General features: G+C 38.8%; 1 protein-coding gene across 1 annotated transcript; it reads left to right on the forward strand.

Annotated features, from left to right (window-relative positions):
• The first annotated feature begins 1,231 nt into the window (after window positions 1–1,231).
• Window positions 1,232–4,491, forward strand: LOC101126856 (splicing factor U2AF 35 kDa subunit-like protein). The gene has a single exon (XM_055363254.2). The coding sequence runs from the start codon at window positions 1,232–1,234 to the stop codon at window positions 1,949–1,951; it is 720 nt and encodes a 239-aa protein (XP_055219229.1). The 3' UTR covers window positions 1,952–4,491.
• The last annotated feature ends 14,618 nt before the right edge of the window (window positions 4,492–19,109 follow it).

The raw sequence follows: 19,109 nt of genomic DNA on the forward strand, positions 1-19,109 counted from the left end.
AAAATTAAAATTGCCAGTTAACAGTGTGGGGAAAGGTATAGGGAACTAGGAACCTATATACACAGCTGGTGGGAGTACAAATCTGGTATAATGACTTTGGAGGGCTATTTAGCAATATATATGAAAATTTAAAATTCACCTAATCTGGCCAGGTGTGGTGGTGCACGCTTGTAATCCCAGCATTTTGAGAGGCCTAGGTGGGTGGATCACCTGAGGTAAGGAGTTCAAGACCATCCTGGCCAACATGGTGAAAACCCATCTCTACTAAAAAATACAAAAATCAGCCAGGCGTGGTGACAGGTGCCTGTAATCCCAGCTACTCAGAAGGCTGAGGCAGGGAGAATTGCTTGAACCTTGGAGGTGGAGTTGCAGTGAGCTGAGCTCGTGCCGCTGCACTCCAGCCTGGGCAACAGAGCAAGACTCTATCTCGAAATAAACATAAATAAAATAAAATAACATAAAATAAAATTTACCTAATCTTAGATTGAAGAAGTCTACTTTTGGGAATATATATATATATGTGTGTGTGTGTGTGTGTGTGTGTGTGTGTGTGTGTGTGTGTACACATATATATTTAAAATTATTTAAATGCATAAATATATGTATATGTAAAAAGTTGCCCATTGTAGTATTATATATAATAGCAAAAGACCACCTAATGCTCTTCAGTAGGGGATTAACCCGAGGTTAAGTAGCAAGCTATGGTGGGACCAGGATTTGAATCCAAGCTAACTCCACATTTATAAATACAATGCTTTACTGCTGTCAACTGAAATAGGGCCATTTTCTTAGAAGCTCAAAATGCTCTATTAAACGTTGTTCTGGGTTTTGGCCAAAGGAAGAGTAGTTAGAAATATGTCATAAACATTACTAAAGTCATTAAACCAGTCAGTAACAGAGACAAGATTAGAATTCCCATGTTCTTGAGTCTCAATCTATGAAGCACTCTGCCGTTTCTCATCTCAGCTTTGAGTTGACACACATTTATTTAACTTAGTTGCATGTCTGTAAAAAAAAAATGTTCTAATGAATCTTTCAAGGTGTTCTGCTAGCTGCTCTGTTTTGAAGTATATCTGATGCATGATTTATATATTAGATTGATTAAAAACACGTCCATTACTTCGGGGCCTTTGGTGGATTTTTAAAGGAAGAATATGACATATTCAATCCAGCAGTTAAGATTCTCCACAGGTCTCCCGCGGGCGTCAGCAGGGGCGGCGGCGGGTGGGAAATGGCGGAGTATCCAGCCTCCATCTTTGGCACCGAGAAAGTCAACTGTTCATTTGATTTCAAAATTGGAGCATGTCTTCATGGAGACAGGTGCTCTTGGTTGCACCATAAACCGACGTTTAGCCAGACCATTGCCCTCTTGAACATTTACTGTAACCCTCAAAACGCTTCCCAGTCGGCCGACGGTTTGCGCTGTGCCGTGAGCGATGTTGAGATGCAGGAACACTATGATGAATTTTTTGAGGAGGTTTTTATAGAACTGGGGGAGAAGTATGGGGAAGTTGAGGAGATGAACGTCTGTGACAACCTGGGAGACCACCTGGTGGGGAACGTGTACTTCAAGCTTCCCCGTGAGGAAGATGCGGAAAAGGCTGTGATTGACTTGAACAACCGTTGGTTTAACGGACAGCCGATCCACGCCGAGCTGTCACCTGTGACGGACTTCAGGGGAGCCTGCTGCCGTCAGTATGAGATGGGAGAATGCACACGAGGCGGCTTCTGCAACTTCATGCATTTGAAGCCCATTTCCAGAGAGCTGCGGCGGGAGCTGTGTGGGCAGCGTCGCAAGAAGCATAGATCAAGATCCCGATCCCGGGAGCGTCGTTCTCGGTCTGGAGACCGTGGTCGTGGCGGTGGCGGTGGCGGTGGCCCAGGCGGCGGCGGCCGACGGGAGCGTGACAGGAGGCGGTTGAGAGATAGTGAAAGATCTGGGCGATTCTGAGCCATGCCATTTTTACCTTATGTCTGCTAGAAAGTGTTGTAGTTGATTGACCAAACCAGTTCATAAGGGGATTTTTTTAAACAACAACAACAACAACAAAAACACAAAGATCGGTTTCTGAATAAAATTTGTAGTGATAACAGTTAAAAAAAAAAAAAAGATTCTCCATAAATAGGCCGGGCGCGGTGCCTCACGCCTGTAATCCCAGCACTTTGGGAGGCCGAGGCGGGCGGATCACAAGGTCAGGAGATGGAGACTATTCTGGCTAACACGGTGAAACCCCGTCTCTACTAAAAATACAAAAAATTAGCTGCGCGTGGTGGCACACGCCTGTAGTCCCAGCTACTCAAGAGGCTGAGGCACGAGAATCGCTTGAACCTGGGAGGCGGAGGTTGCAGTGAGCCGAGATCACACCACTGCACTCCAGCCTGGGCGACAAAGAGAGACTCTGTCTCAAAAAAAACAAAAAACAAAAAACAATAACAACCCTCCATAAATAGTGGAGGGATGGCTCACCTTTTGGTGCCAGATCAAAAAGATGCTCTGAGTGGTGGGAGGGTGGGAGGAGAGTGAGGGACCAGAAATTGCTTAGTATGTACAAGGTACACTATTTGGATGATGGCTATGCTAAAAGCCCAGACCTCACCACTACGCAATATATCCATGTAACAAAACTGTCTTTACACCCACTAAATCTAGAATTTAAAAAAAGCTCTGAGGAGATAAGTAGACTTGACCTCTCTAACTCAAGATGCGGAAACAGAGCTACCACAGTCTTGCTTCCATTCCTTATGGCTCAAACCTTCAAATGTCTTTTGCAAAGGCAAGCAACTGATTCTTCTCCTGCCAGGCTTGAGTTATTAAACTCCCATTACATTTAGACAAAATGCAATTCTCAAAATAGGATGCAAACACAAGCGCCAATGTGCCTAGTAAACTGAAGGAAGGAAGAATGATTGAAAGTACAAAGATCTTTCAAAATCAACATTGGATACAACAGATTCATAATTCTTTTTAGAAGTTAGCTCTGGAAGGGGCACTAGATGGACAGAACATAAGGGTTCATTTCTGTCTCCCTGACTCTGTTTTTCAATTAAGTTTTAGGACTTGCCAAAAATATTCTAGGGTTTGGAAGAGAAAAAGGTAAAAAGGTTGCAAGAGTGCAAGATTTCAAGATTCATCTTTGAAAGCTAGGCTAATGGATTAGTCTGCCAAAAATATGAAAATATAAAAATATTATAAATTAGTCAGATGTCCATGGCTGTAATCTGTTTGCCTGATGCTAGATGTACTTATGATAGGAAAAACAGGTGGCTTAAAAATAGCTAGAAAATGTTAAGTACTTATATAACACATTTTTTTGTTTTAAGTATCAAATGGGTTGTTATCTTAGTAGGGTTTCCAGTAAAAGAAGCGCCTATGATTTAACTTTGACCAATGGTAAGTTTTCCCATTTTAGGATTTCAGTGTTCATTTAGGGAACTATAATACCATGTAGTACAAATCCTTTATTAAATCAATGCATTCATTATCTGAAATAAAAGTTTTATTCAATCACTGTGTTTTGATAGACTAGACTATCGCACACAGGCAGGAGATAATGGATTGAAGAGAGTGTCCTTGAAGGAGAGGAGCTCACAGCTCCTTTCTTATACATTCCCAGGAGACAGTCCATTTCTGAAACCATCAAGATTTCAGAAGGCTGGCAAGGACTGTGAGCCAGCCCTGTGTGGTATAACAAATCAGCACATGAAGGAGCTAACTATATAACTAGTGAGAGGAAAAAAATGAAATCACCTCTGCTTAAAATCTCTCCATGTCGTCTTTTAACTTATTTAAGGTGATTGGCTCAGGTGGCTTTATGGCGACCCAGCCATGTGTATGGTAAGGAGTCACTAGAAGCCATCATCAAAGTTAGTAAATCTATTTCTGCTCTCTGCAAGCTTTACTCACTTAAATTGATCTGCCCATCTCTCTTACTGCCCAACAATTAGGGAAAGAGCAGGAAGTGCTCTTAGGAGAGGGAGGAGAAAGAATACGAGGGCTACTAGGCAGATATGCACAAACACAACACAGATCCAGAAAAAAGATGCTAATTGGTATTTTTACATTGGTTTGCAAGAGGGAAATCAAGGCTCATTTAAGAAAATGCTCACTTTCGGGGCCGGGCACGGTGGCTCATGCCTGTAATCCCGGCACTTTGGGAGGCTGAGGTGGGTGGATCATGAGGTCAGGAATTCAAGACCAGCCTAGCCAAGATGGTGTAACCCTGTCTCTACTAAAAAGACAAAAATTAGCTGGGCATGGTGGTGGGTGCCTGTAATCCCAGCTACTCGGGAGGCTGAGGCAGAGAATTGCTTGAACCCGGGAGGTGGAGGTTGCAGTGAGTGGAGATCATACCACTACACTCCAGCCTGGGCGACGGAGTGAGACTCCATCTCAAAAAAAAAAAAAAAAAAAAAAAAAAGCTCACTTTCCCATAACTGCCTACAACTTTGTGCACTGATAGGGTCTTACATACTTTTGTGTTTTGGATGCTGGGATAGTCATCAACATACACTAATTTTGATGCTGATGATCTCTAAACTCTTCTGGCAAGAGGGCATGGTTAATAAAAGTTAAAAAAAGCAGAATAAAATGGATTCATATATATATGTGTGTGTGTATACATACATATATATATACACACACACATATATATAATGTTTAGAACAGAAATCAAATATATATTTGTGTACGCTAAGAGAAAACCTTGTTAGTTAAATATTGATGTGAGGGTCTGTCACTTAGTGGCAAAAATTCTTCAAATTTCAAATCTTAAAGATCTCTTCCTCAGTTGTGGGTTTCTCGCAATCATGTGCTGGATGCATACACTACTACAAAGATCTCTGGGAAATGCTCTTTGGCAGCGGGACTTGGAAATTATGATGAAAAAACACTCACTAGCACAAGTTGTGTAAAAAGATGTTGATGCTACTTTCTGAACATTTAATAGCTGTTTGCATTTATTTATACACATAAGTGGCATCACCATATTAATATAAACTGTTTCTATCAAAAGTCGAAGGAAGTGAAAAGGAGAAGAGGGAGATTCCTAGAGAAAAAAGGGAAGCACAGAATCAGCAGCCTCTACCTTCCAAAAACATTTCAAAAATCACTCTACCCATCAGGAGGATTTTACATTTTCCCACTTTATAAAAGGAAGGGAAATAATTCTCGATTGGAGAGAAAGTGACCTTATGATCAAGCCATTGCATTGTTTCCCCACTTTTCAACTTGTAAAGAGGACAAGACATAGCTACCCACCTTCTGAAGCAAGGCAGGCCTGAGGTTGCACTTGCTTCATGTCCAGTTCGCAGTCAATGTCGCATCTACTGTGTCTTCCGCTTGCAGCTCAGATGCAGTCCTGAAATGCATTAGATGGCATGTGATGGCTTTTTCTGGGTATAGTATCAGAGTGATTCATGAGAAAGGGATCAGAAATGGGTTGAGTCTTGCAGTGCACAGTGTCTTCATACTCCTGACTAAAATGCTAACAAGGGAACTTTGCAGGACTCTAAAACAACTCTCAGTCATACTGTAGTATATACAGTGCTCCCCACTTTGGCCTGGGATTAAGATCCTTTTGAAAGGCCAGGCGCGGTTGCTCATGCCTGTAATCCTAGCACTTTGGGAGGCCAAGGCAGGCAGTTCATCTGAGGTTGGGAGTTCGAGACCAGCCTCACTGTTTTTTTCATATGAAAGGAGCCATTCACATCAATGGGTGCTTTGCGGGCCTTGGGGTCAGAAAATAGGCAGACGTACAAGGCAGTAGGTACCCGTTTCCATTCTTAACTAGGCTAGCATTTTTCCAGTTGAAATGCCAAACATATGCACCTTTAAATGCCTTACTTAGGCTTTGAATGACTGCAAAAAACAAGTTTTGCTTACAAATTTAGTTTTCCTGTTTTCTCAGTGCTAGGGAAGGAGCACTTTCTTCTTCTTCTTCTACTGACAATGAGGCTCAGCTCTTGACAATTTAAACTCTGTAAGAAACTCTAGAATTTTGATGCACTGTTGTATTCACTCATTAAGGAACAAAGTCCCTTTCCAAAATAAACAGACTTGAGGTCTAGATCATGAAGGCCTGAAGAAGTAAAGTTAGGTGCAGAAGAGCCATCTTTTGAAGAAGTTCACCATGAAAATAGTGCACGGGCACAGAGTGGCTGTAGTTATTGCTTGTGAGGATAAATGAGATAATGGATACTCATGGGCTGAATTGTGTCTTTTCCCCACAACCCCTGCCCCAAATGCACATGCTGAAGTCCTGACTCTCAGTACCTCAGAATGTGACTGTACTTGGAGATAGCGCCTTTAAAGAGGTAACTAAGATAAAATAAGGTCATATGAGTAGACCTTAATACAATATGATTGATATCCTTATAAGAAGAGGAGATCAGGACACAGTCTGCACACTGAGGAGTGACCATGTGAGGACACAATGAGAGGAAACCATCTACAAGCCAAGGAGAGAGGCCTCAGAAGAAACCAAACCTGCCAGCACCTTGATCTTGGACGTCCACCCTCCAGAACTGTGGGAAAATAAATTTCTATTGTTTAAGGCACCCCATTTGTGGTATTTTGTCGTGGCAGCCCTAGAAAACTAATACAGATTTGAAAGTATTGGTAATTTATAAAGTATTATACAAATGTTAGTTATCTTTACTATTATGTGATTGTGTTGCACTGGAATAATGTTATTATTCTAAAAATAAGAGTGAGGGAGGAAGACATATCATGAAGGAGCTAGGGAGTGGAAAGTGACCTGGATGTTAAAAAGGAACGTAGTTGAGTAAAAACGGATTGAATGCTAGGTGCTTGGTAGTACCAAGAAGAGTAAAGGATGCATTTTGACCCCTAGCAAATGTCAACATGATAAGGAAGATGCTGAAAGAAGCTCGGGGAGTGGGGGAAAGGCAATTACTTCTTGTCGGGTGTGATGAGTGGAGGTGGGGAAGAAGGAGTTTGCAAAGTTTTCATAAAAAGAAAGTAACATTTAAGGTTCAAAAACGAAGACTTTTCCAAGTCGATGAAGTGAACGCAGAGAAAGCAAGTTCAGCGGCACTATTACATGAGTGTGCCATGTTCCTGGGAAGAGCACACACTGTGCCAGCAGGACATGAAACAGAGGGGACAGTGCTAGGGGATAAGGTTGAGAAATGGTCGGCATCAATTTGTGAAGGGCCTCGAATGCTGTGTGAAGGGACCTGGATTTTACCTTATAGACAATGAAGAAGAAAAGTATATATGTGTTTTATTCTCTCAATAGTTCTTTACTTTCTGATTTTATCTGTTTTTCTCACTTTCATCTTTATGCCTTTACCCAGACTTCAAGTGCTGTCTCTCCCAGCCTACTGGGTTCCATCAGCCAAATGCTCCTTTAAGTCCATCTTTTCTGAAGACTTAACTGATTTTCCATTGAGTCCATTCTTGAAAGCTAATCAGTAACCTGGATGTCCTACCCTGTGCAAGGTTTGTCACCAATATGATGGATCTTTTAGGAAAAGTCATTTTAGCAATTTGTTAAGAACTGACAATAATGGTCATTTACAGAGGTCTTGTGAGCCAAAGTGTGATGGGCCCAAAACATAGATTAATTGGGAGAGTAAAATGTGTCTAAAAGTTGACATATACCCTGTTGTCTAGTCTGGGCATTCTCTCCCTCTCTGTATCTGAATTAAAATAACATCCATCAATTATGGAACACAGCCAAACAGTTAAATATAACTTATGAGATTAATTGGAAATGCATGCCAATTCTTGAACAAGTTTCAAGAGAAACCTTTATTGATTCATGTTTATATATCACAGAGAATAATGAAAGTCACATTCACCCTTTACTTAAAACAAACCCTCATCACATCTACTTAAATAGCTCTACAGAACATTTTGACTATGGTGGGTAAGCTGTAACACTACAGAATATGCATCTCACCAATAATCTGGTGAAAAAATGGGCTGAATGTCTAAAAAGGCAGAAAAACTCTTATTACCACATTTTCTGCTCCCATGTACCAACTCGTAAATTAGAAGTAAATGTACCCGCCTCTGATCTCAAACTCTATCTTCAGTACACTAATAAAATGCTTCCATATTGGCCAAGAGTTAGTTTTTATATTTTTAGAATTTATTCTTCTAATAAATGTAAAAAATTTAATACATAATTTTAGTTATAGAAAGGAAATTCTTAGAGTATCAGTATAAATGAAGTGGTTAGGAATAAGAACTTTGGTGTCAGATTACCGAGGTTCAAGTCCTGGCTCTCCAGTTTGTAATGTCCTTGCCCAAGTCAGTTTTAATCTCCTTGTACCTTAGAGAATTACCAAGAAGATTAAGTAAGGTAATGCAGCTACAATGCATGCATAGCACAACAGTGGGTAAAAACAACAAAGTGCTGTATAGAAAAAAATTATTTTCTGCTAAATGCTGGGTCTCTAAATCGATTTTGAAAGCTCTAGTGTACACCTGTCTCTTTCCACATGGAATGAAGTGAGTTGACAAGGAAGTCATACCGAATGCCCGATAAGACTCCCATCTACAACTATAACTCCTCTGCCAGTGGGCAAGAAATGATAATGCTGATGTAATTGATAAGTCACAGCTGCAGAAAAATCAGTTCATTTACAAGTTTCAACAAGTGGCTCAGAAGAAGTTGACTTTTACGCAGCTCTAAGCATGGAGGTCAGGGAGTTTGTGTTGACAGAGAATACTTTTGAACCTTTGAAGCAAAAGAAATTTTCATACCTAGGCAGAAAGGTTTATTTTGGGTCTTACCATTGAACAAAAGAGGTGCAAAGTGTAATATTAAAATTCTTAGTCCAGCTTTGCACCAGGAGACTGTGCTGAGAACAGTCAGAGTGAAGATCTCACTCCTCAAGCTGGGTGGTGGAGTTGTTGTTTGTTGATCGAAATGTTAAACCAGCATGCCGCATGGATAATTTCTCCACTGGGTAAATGGGTCACAGATACCAGAAGCAGTGCAGATGCCATCTTGTCCATCTGTGCTTCCAGCAGTGTCTGGAACTCTTAAGATGCCAAAATCAAAAAACAATAAGTTTTCACTGTTGATCTTGAACAGAGCAGGTACACAATCAACAGCTGTTCCACAAACTCATCTACCACTGCAAAGTTGATTTCTTTGGGGGTGAGATGTGGATAAAGATTCTCCTATCTTTCTGACACTCAGCACCCATTTTGTCTGGTCCTGTGGTATGTTTTGCTTGAGGAATTTTCCATTATCACATCAAATAAAACTAATGTTAAAATATTTGCCGTGTCCTCAATTTTTCTGGTTTTTCATTTTAGCAGAAATTCTACTTATAATATGATTGAAATGAAAATGCCTTTCTCTAGCTCTGAAAATGACATTCAGGTTATGGTTATTAAAAATAAAACAAAGAAATGGAACTCTAAATAAACATTTGAGACAAAATCTAATGATGACAAAAATCAGCAATATCAGAGGGCACTTGCTGTTAATTTGATGATGTTAATCAGAGAGGTGAGGCATATGATATGGTACCTTATAAACATGGGGCAGGGGAAAAAGTATATATTTTTTATTAATAAATAATAAAACCACAAGAAGAAAACAAAATTCTTTCCACAATACCGTTCAACTTACAAGTTCAATAAAAATTTCTCATATGGCAGTTTCCTCTCTAAACTGAGAACTTCTCTTGTAACTAAAACTGTCATGAAGTTGCCACATTAGACTAATGATCTTTAGTTATAATTGGATAATCAAATTTTAAATTGTCAAGAAATGGAACTGAAATTCATGGAATTTGCCAAGAGAATAACTCTTTGATACACATTTGACAATCTGAAAAATACCACAAGCTTCTATTGCATTATCCAAGGGCAAAGCAAGCACTTGAATATTCTTTTTAAAAGCATTTCCCTCCATGATCTCAGGATTAAAAAATATCTCAGCCACATTTGATGAATTTGTAATACATTTGCTTCAAGTTTCCTTTGGAGTAATTTTATCAGAGATGATTTTTCATGAATCTGGTCCTTGGTGTAGGTTAACTTACAGCTAACTTCTTATTGTAATGACATTTAACCACATACTCACAATGTTGCCCAGTCTCCAATTATTAACTAAGAATATGGAAGAAACAATTCTTGAACTGGGTGAAATTTGTAATGAATAGGAATTAAACATTTTTAATGTGTGTGGATTAAGAAGACTATCCTTTACTGAATTTATTTCACATTGAACTGTTGACATTAGACGTGATATTGACAAAAGTGGGGCTGATCAATATTGAACCCTAAGGGTCAAAGGACTTCATGTTTGGTGTAATAAGCAACTTAGTTTAGGTATTACAGTGTTTCAGCAAAGTAACAATTATTAAGGGTCAGGGGAGCTTTCCATTATAAACTGTAATTTGGGGAGGCTTGCATATTTCCAGTCTCCAAAGGAAAGTGATTGTGTGATCAAGCAAGATGGTGGCTTGGAAATAAAGAGAAAGCGAGTCATTAAATTTGAATTTGAGGAATTAAATTATTTCCATTTTTTAGATTCAAAACCTTTCTTTTCTTACCATCTCCGTAAATCTTTAATGAAATCACCAAACCCAGGAAATTTTGGATGAAAGGTAAATCTCATTTAAAATTTTAAATGGTTGGAAATCTTTTCTTGTGAAAATTATCTAGCACATACAAGAAGTCTATAGGCCAGGCATGGTGGCTCACTCCTGTAATCCCAGCACTCTGGGAGGCCGAGGTGGGTGGATCACCTGAGGTCAGGAGTTCGAGACCAGCCTGGCCAACATGGTGAAACCCTGCCTCTACTAAAAATACAAAAAATAGCCAGGCATTGTCGTGGATGCCTGTAATTCCAGCTACTCAGGAAGCTGAGGCAGGAGAATGTCTTGAACCCAGGAGGTAAAGGTTGCAGTGAGCCGAGATCGTGCCATTGCACTCCAGCCTGGGCAACAAGAGTGAAACTCCGTCTCAAAAAAAAAAAAAAAAAAGAAGTCTATAAATTATAAATACTACCGAAAGGAGCTCTGTATCAATTCAGCTAGATATGGTTCAATGAAACATCTTCTACACTTTCCACTTAGTCCCTGTGTAGAATGTTAGACCATATGGAGATCGTTACTCTTCGCTCAAACATACTTGATCATGCTTGCCTACTCAGTTGCTTAAGATTTCATTTTTCTGCAAATACTACCGTTTATTTAACTAAGAAATAATGCTTTAATTATTTACTGAAAATTTTATGTTGGACATATTGTGATTTGAACTTCAGAAAAAGCAAACAATAAGGTAAATATAATATATACCAAATATTTTATAAAAAATAATGATGAAATAAAAATGGGTAACTTCTTAGAAGTAGATATTGCCTGGCTTAGAATTCAACAACATAATTCATTCCCTTATTATTTTGTTAAATTAACATGAAAAAGTTTAAGATTATGGACTTTGGGTTTAATAAAAATTGCATATCTGAGCACAGAGGAGGAGGCCCTAGAGTACTAACTCCAGTACTGTCTGTCTATACCGGGCCCAAATAAACAAAACTTCTGAATCTTCAAGTCCTTCCTTGGGCAGACACTAAGTGCTCTGCCCTCTTGTGACACTTCTTTTTGAATTTAGAATGTATAGATACATTCAAACAACAGAAGTGGGCATTGATCAGTCAGGGAAGAAGACATGTACTTTCAGTTTCCATTACATTAAACAAAATACTCATTAGTGCTTGGCATTTTCCCAAACAAACACAATCAAGGTGTCCACTGAGGGCTCATTGTGCAGTTAAGAAGTTTAAAAAGACCTTCTAGACATCAGCTAGGGACAATTAAGAGATGGGTTAAACTACTCCGGGGTAAGAAGGCGGGAATTACTGGAAACAAACACATGTAGAAAATCAACTGCTAATAGACAAACCACTTTATTTTTAAGATCAGTTAGATATTCAAAGAGAGAAAGACTAAAGATTCCTCTGCTTAATAATTATTGCCCTCCTTGATGAAATCACAATACACTTTACTATGGGAGTATTCAGGTACATTAAAACTAAGTCACGTCTAGATATGTGGCAGAAAAAAAAAAACCTAATGGAAATCTGTCATCACAACATAATTGTTCCCATCCTTTACTCAACAAGTGAACTAAGTGCTACTACTACTAACAGGTCATAATAATGTAAGTTATCTCAGAAATCCATATCCATTAAAACTGTTGAAACATGTTTTATGCTAAACATCCACCCCCAGATCCTCTTAGAACAGCTTCTAGAAAATATTACTGAGAGCAAATACTTGCATGCAGATCAGATCAACTAAACTGTTTTTTCCAAGTGTTTTCTTCTTTCTTTCCTTCATTCTTTCTCTTTCTCCCTTTGTCTCTTTCTGCCATCCATCCATCCATCCAACATTCATTAAGTACTATCTGCCAGGCACTGTGACAAGTGCAAAGCCTCTAAGAGTGAACAAGACAGACAAGGGTTATGCGTACATGAAGTAACAGGCTAGCACATGCTGTAAAAGCTTTTATATGACCTTTGTTGCTGTTGGTATTAAAACAACTACATTTGAGAAATCTTAATTCAAGACTAGTATCATATGTTAAACTTCAAAAATCATTCATGTTACCTGTTCTTCACTCTCTGGGTAGGGGAATGAGAAGCAATGCTTTTCATATCAAAACTTCTCTTATTATTTTTTATTTTTATTTTTTGAGATGGAGCCTTGCTCTGTCACCCAGGCTGGAGTGCAATGGCACGATCTCGGCTCACTGCAACCTCTGCCTCCCGGGGTCAAGCGGTTCTCCTGCCTCAGCCTCCCAAGTAGCTGGGATTACAGATGTCCGCCACCACGCCTGGCTAATTTTTTTGTATTTTTAGTAGAGATGGGGTTTCACCATGTTGGCCAGGCTGGTCTCAAACCCCTGACCTCAAGTCATCTGCCCGCCCTGGCCTCCCAAAGTACTAGGATTACAGGCGTGAGCCACTGCACCCGGCACCTTCTCTTATTTTAAGGTGACATTTATGTTTGAACTTTGGCTGATGCAATCTAATTTACTAGGAAGTTCTAGGAAGAAATGTTAAATATAAACTGTTTCTCAAAAGGATGCTGTGGAATCTTTTCACAAGGAGTGTATGAAAGAATAGGCAAAAGGAAAGAACGCATACTTAACATGGAACATGAAAACCTCCTTGAGTTTGCCACAGTATACTCTCCCTGCTTTTTAAGTCAAAGACACCATTCTATCAGTACTTAACACGGATCTTTAAATCCCAGAGCTAATAATGCTTCCCAGCTACAGCTGGATGCATCTGACAAGCAGCATGTAGTAGGAAACCTCATAGGGGATAAGGTTCCTAACAGTCAACTAAGGGTTCAAATCCCAAAAGGGATGCCCCTGGAGTGCAGAGCACTTAACCTTCGACCAGTACCAACATGACTATTCACAAATTATTGATGCTGCTAAATCCCTGGCAGATTGCAGACAGTTCTTGTATCCACTGAAGCTGAAGCATATGGCCACTAATGAGATAGATTTTTAAAAAATACATATACACATTCAGTCTTTGCTACATGAATGTAAATCCACTGAAATGCTAGAAGGTGATTGAACTGGATGGAACACTGTTAAATACATGCTTAGTCTCATGTTATGGATCATTTCCATTGATATCTATCTGCATCCTCAGTACAGTTTAATTAAAGCTGTCTGGAACACGTCTGCCCTCTAAATGATCAGCAGTGCAATGAAAAGGTGAAATCTGAGGAGGCTTGAGGCCTTTTCTGTAAAGCATTCAAATGACTGTCTCTGTGGTTGAGAAGAGCAGCAGAGAAGAAATTCATTTTCAAAATTAGCCAGCCATTATACATTTTTTTTTTTTTTTTTGCAAAAAAAGGCAAAGCTTCTTCTGATGTCATCTTGAAATACTAGAAGCTGAGTTAGTCATAGCAGATCTTAAGAACTCAAACTGGACCATGTTCTGGTCCCAAATAAACATGTTTTTTTGGCTTGAAAACAGTAAATACTGTAGCAAACTTTCTTATTAGTATTTTATTTTGCAAAACAAAACCCCCAAATTGAACAATTTTACATAAAATAATCCCTTAAGACAATTTTGCAACTAGATGGCACGAACATCATCTGTTAGATATTTTCAAACAATTAAAATGTTTATTGAATCTCTGATGTTTCCAGCACTTGTTAAGGTATCAGGGGAAAAAGAATAAAATATGGATCTAGGGCATAAGAAATGTGAGACATGAAAGACTGGATTTTAGATTTATTAATTTATATTTATTTTCTGTGGCATTTTCCTTTATTATGATTTTATTTAAATATATGTAGATCATATTTGTTCTTTAATTCCAGAATTAATGGTACTTTATAAAAGTATCAAAAAGACTGTCATATTTAAATATTTTTTTCATTGGCTTTTCCACACAAATCCATCAGTTACGGTGTAGGCTTTTTCTTTTCATTTAATATTTGATATCGACTTCATATAGGACATTGAATTATACTGTGTGCCTAACAGCCACTACCTGCCACCACAAAACAAAAATAGTCTCTCCCTGTCTATTATAACATGTTCATCCAGGATGGGAAAAACTTAAGCGTATCACTAACCCAAAAAAGCATCCCTAAATTCACTCCATTCAGGAGTACAGATGATTTTAGCCCTGATGTCTCATAGAAATTAGTCAGACCTAAAAGATATTATATTGAAGCAAATAAGCAATATTTATTGAGTGCTTTGTGTGCATTGGCACTGTGGTGGGAACTGTGGGGAATAGGATTCAAGTACAAGCTTCCTCAATGAACTTACAAACTGGGAAGACAGACACATTGAAAGTCACCAAGGAATGATAGAGTCAGGTGAGTAAAAACTGGAGTGATGCTGAAAGGCATTTTGAGGAAGATGAAGCTTGAGCTGGGCTTTGACGAATGAGGCCAGAGGTCCAGGCCAGAAATACCATAACAGGCACATAGGGGCTGAAGGGCCAGGTACAAAATTGCCCAGCCTGGAGTGGATACTTTGTGTTGAGAACAGCTGGGGTCTAATGAGAACAGAAACTACTTGAGTTTATTTTAAATAGAAGGAATTTAATACAGGGAATTTACTTTAAAGGTGATCAAAGCTTGGGATGATGAACAGGAGACAGTATAGCAATTTAGAGATGAGCAACTTCAGGAAGCTGTCAGCAATGCTTTGGTTGGAATGACAAGGGAGAATACAGAGTTTCTGGAGCTCAGAAACCAGGGTCACTCAGAGGATGATGGAACTAGAGAAGGCTTAACCAGTTGGATCTGGAGCAAAGGAGGAATAAAAATGCAATCATTTCCAGAGATCTGCATGAAGCAGAGAGAAGGACAAATAACTTGACTTCTGCCACCCCCTAATCTCCCACCAATGTCTCCTATTTGCCAGGCCCAGTCTGAAGTTGACAAGGAGCCTAGGAAAAACATCCTGCAGGGGTCAGCTTCCCTGTGATACAGAAGAGAGTAGGGGAAGGTGAAGACTATGTAAGACAAACAGACTAATGATTAACAAACAGAGACTAATGCAAAATTAGGTAAGATTATTATAGTGGGACCCTTTTATATAATGAGTTATGAATGTCAGGGAGAGGAATTTAAACCAAATAGGCTAGAGGAAGCCATCTTAGGTTTTTGAGAAGGGGGAAGATAGAATGAAATTGAGATTTTGGGAATATATGGCCAGAGTATGAAAAAAGATTTGAGGCAGGGTGACCAGTTAGGAGGTAGTAACAGATTAAAGATGGCCACAAGCTCCTTGAAATTCCTCCCCTTGAAAGGTGGGGTGTATTTCCTTTCCCCATGAATCTCAGATGGTCCATGGAAGAAGTGACACTGTGCCAGCAGACTTTAAGAGGACTGGGAGATTCCATTTTGGTATCTTGGAGTCCTGAATTGCCATATGAGAAGTCTAACCATCCTGCAGAAAAAGATCATCTGGAGAAGCCCAGAGAATATGGGGCAGGCAAAAGGGCTCAGGTGAATCCAGTTGTCCAGCTGTTGCTCACCAAGGCACCAGACATGTGAGTAAAGCTGCCTTAAACCCTCAAGACAGGCTCAGCTACCAGAAGAATTCCAATGACTGACTGTTGTTAATGAATCATTCAGCTGAGCCTTGCCCAAATTTCTCATCCACAAAATGATGAGTTATAATACAATGGTTGTTGTTTAAATTCACTAAGTTTTGGGGTATTCTATTACATGGCAGCATATAACTAGAGTGGAGGCCACGCAGTAATATGAACATATCACGATAAATCCCCCAAATTAAAGTTGTAGTAGGCATGGAGAAGAGGCACATTTTTTGGAAGAGATCCTGAGTTTTTTTGTTTATAATGGGTTGACAATTTTTTTTTCTGAAGATGGTCACATAGCAAATATTTCTGACTTTGTGAGCCAACATATCTTTGTTGCTACTACTCGACTCTGTCGTAAGGCTAAAGAAGCCACAGACAATATGTAAATGAATATGTGCAGCTGAGTTTCAGTAAAACCTTATTTACAAAAACAGGTGGCTGACTAGCATTGGCTGTGGGACATACATTGCTGACCTCTGGTTTATAAGGTTTGAAGTAGGGAGGAAAATTCAACTGGAGATACGTTACATCTAGATAACACACAGGAATGGAGCTTTGTGATGTGTCAGGGCGGTAGTATAGATTGAAGAATAGCTAAATATTCTGGAAGAGGGACTACAACATTGGTGTTATATCTTTTTAAGGTTGCTTCTGCTTTGTTGTTTCTTTTAAGTGACATTAGGATAGTTAGTAAACACACTAGCGGGCTCAGGAATTACTTTAATCTATAAGATGGTTCCACTGAGCCAGGGAACTTATAATATGGAGACAATCAGAGAACAACATTAAACAGACTTTCAGTTACATCTAGGTCTGCTCTCAATGGTTTTCAGATTTGTACAATTTCAACCCAATATATTTTATGAGTAAAGTGCACTGTTCTAGAACTATTTTTTTTCCTGTGTGTGGCTAATACCATTCTAATTTTTAATTTATATCACATTCATGATTTATTTGAACAATTATGAGTTTGGCAATATTTCTTGCTCATATTTGAAGAACATCTGCAACATTAATCTCAAAGCATTTATATCCTAAACTATCCTGAGAAGTCAATGGTTATTTTCCATAAATTTATGATATATTGAAGGCATTTTGTCATGCTATATACTGTTATGTCATGGGAAAAAAGCGTGACCTTTGAAGAAATAAAACAAGCAGTTTTTTAGTTCTCCTGCATATCTGTTAAGCTTATGGATATTTAGGCTTTATAAAACTTCTATCAGGCAGCTAAACAATTTAGACTCACACAGCATGTAAATTCTATCAAACAAGGGCTCTTTACCCTTTCACCTATTGCCCTACATGTGCTTGGCACAGTGGTACAACTATTCAGAACAAACACTAATAGTCTGCTTAAAATCTTTAATACAAGTAATGCAGGCATGCTAGAGGATTCTAGTGAATATTGAAAGGGGTTTTTACCCATTTAAGGCAGAGAATGGCTTGAACAGTTCTGTTTGGAGCCAGAAAAAGAGCAACCTGGTTCAGAGGTGAAGGCTTCTTATAGTTCCTGTATTTGATAAAATACAGGCCTTGTAGCATTCCCTCATAGACCTGTGACCTCAAGCCCTGGCCTTTAGACTTTTTCCCTCCTTGAGAGTGAAATGATTAGTGAGGTCCTTCTATTAGATATGTTAGCAGTTTCTGCAAAAAAGAGGATTTTAATAATACTAAATTGCAAAGAATTATGAGGCAGGGCTTACTCCTGGATACTAAGACAAACCCAGTTGAAGCTGACTACATAAGCTCCTATGCAGGGCCATCTGTTTAGTTCTAATAGTATTTTCTTTCTTTTTCTTTTTTTTTTTTTTAAATCTTTGTAGCTTGGTTTCAAACCCTGTCTGGGACACCTGCTCAATGTGAAATGAGATTGGTGAGTCTCAGTCCATTTGTGGCTGGCTGAAATTTTCCATCTTCCATTCCAGAAAAATGGTCCATAAGGAAATTAAGTGAAAAGAGTTAGACATCGTCACACATGGATTCACATGTAGGTGTACTGAAGGCCTAGAGAATCTTCCTGTGTGAAAAGTACAATATAAATTCAACACTGGTTCATTGGTTCATCCACTTCTCCTCTCAGCAGCTCTCTAACACCTGAGGTCTCTGATACCCTGAAGAGGATGCAACTTTAGGGACATCTTTTTACTATTCTAAGCCACTGCATAATTTGAACTGAGATTGTAACATGGTTTGAAATTGGCTGTATTTGCTGCTTCATTTAAACAGGAATGGCGTATGAAAATAGTATAAGAGGTACATGTTCTGTGCTTTTCTACATTATGTAAATAGATTCTACATTATGTAAATAGAGATTTAAAGTCTCTCTAAATAATAATTAAAGAATATTCATAGTTTAAGAGGAAACAGATTAGATGCCTTCAGACCATATATTACCCAAGAGAGAAGGTGGACGACCATAATTTATTATAACCCAAGGCAATATTACCCTAAAGTGGTATGAATTTTGATTTCAAAAGTCAATAGGGTCTTTTCCATATAAATTTAAAGTCACCAAAAATTTCCATGAATTTACTAAATACACAATTAGTTTCTTGTTACAGATAATTTCTATTGATCCAAATCTGGTTTGTCAGCATGGATTAATCACAATCGTCCGGGATTGAGATCTGTATGGCTCAAGGGATCAGTTTCTGGGCTAGGAGCCTCTCACCCCCAGGTCACTGTTTCCAATGCATAAAGGAGTTTTGAAAGGCCTATTTGACAGCTGGTGTGAAACCAACCAGCACTTTCAACTAAGTCTCCTGCATAGATTCATTGTCCCTTATATTAAAAGGCATTAGCACCTACTGTCTGAGGGTATATGTAAGGTGAAAAATTATTGCATTGTCACCAATCTTAGTTATTATTCATAGCTATGCCCATATTTATAATCTCCTATGGTAAGCAATAGCAGTTGCTATCTTCAAGGCCTGCCGTATCTAGTTATAAAATATTTATCTCTGTATGACATTTTCCTGCAGTTGAAACCAGCTGATCTCTGATAGACCAAGCTATTG

Source organism: Gorilla gorilla, chromosome 16 (assembly GCF_029281585.2).
Source record: "Gorilla gorilla gorilla isolate KB3781 chromosome 16, NHGRI_mGorGor1-v2.1_pri, whole genome shotgun sequence".
Lineage (NCBI taxonomy): Eukaryota > Metazoa > Chordata > Mammalia > Primates > Hominidae > Gorilla > Gorilla gorilla.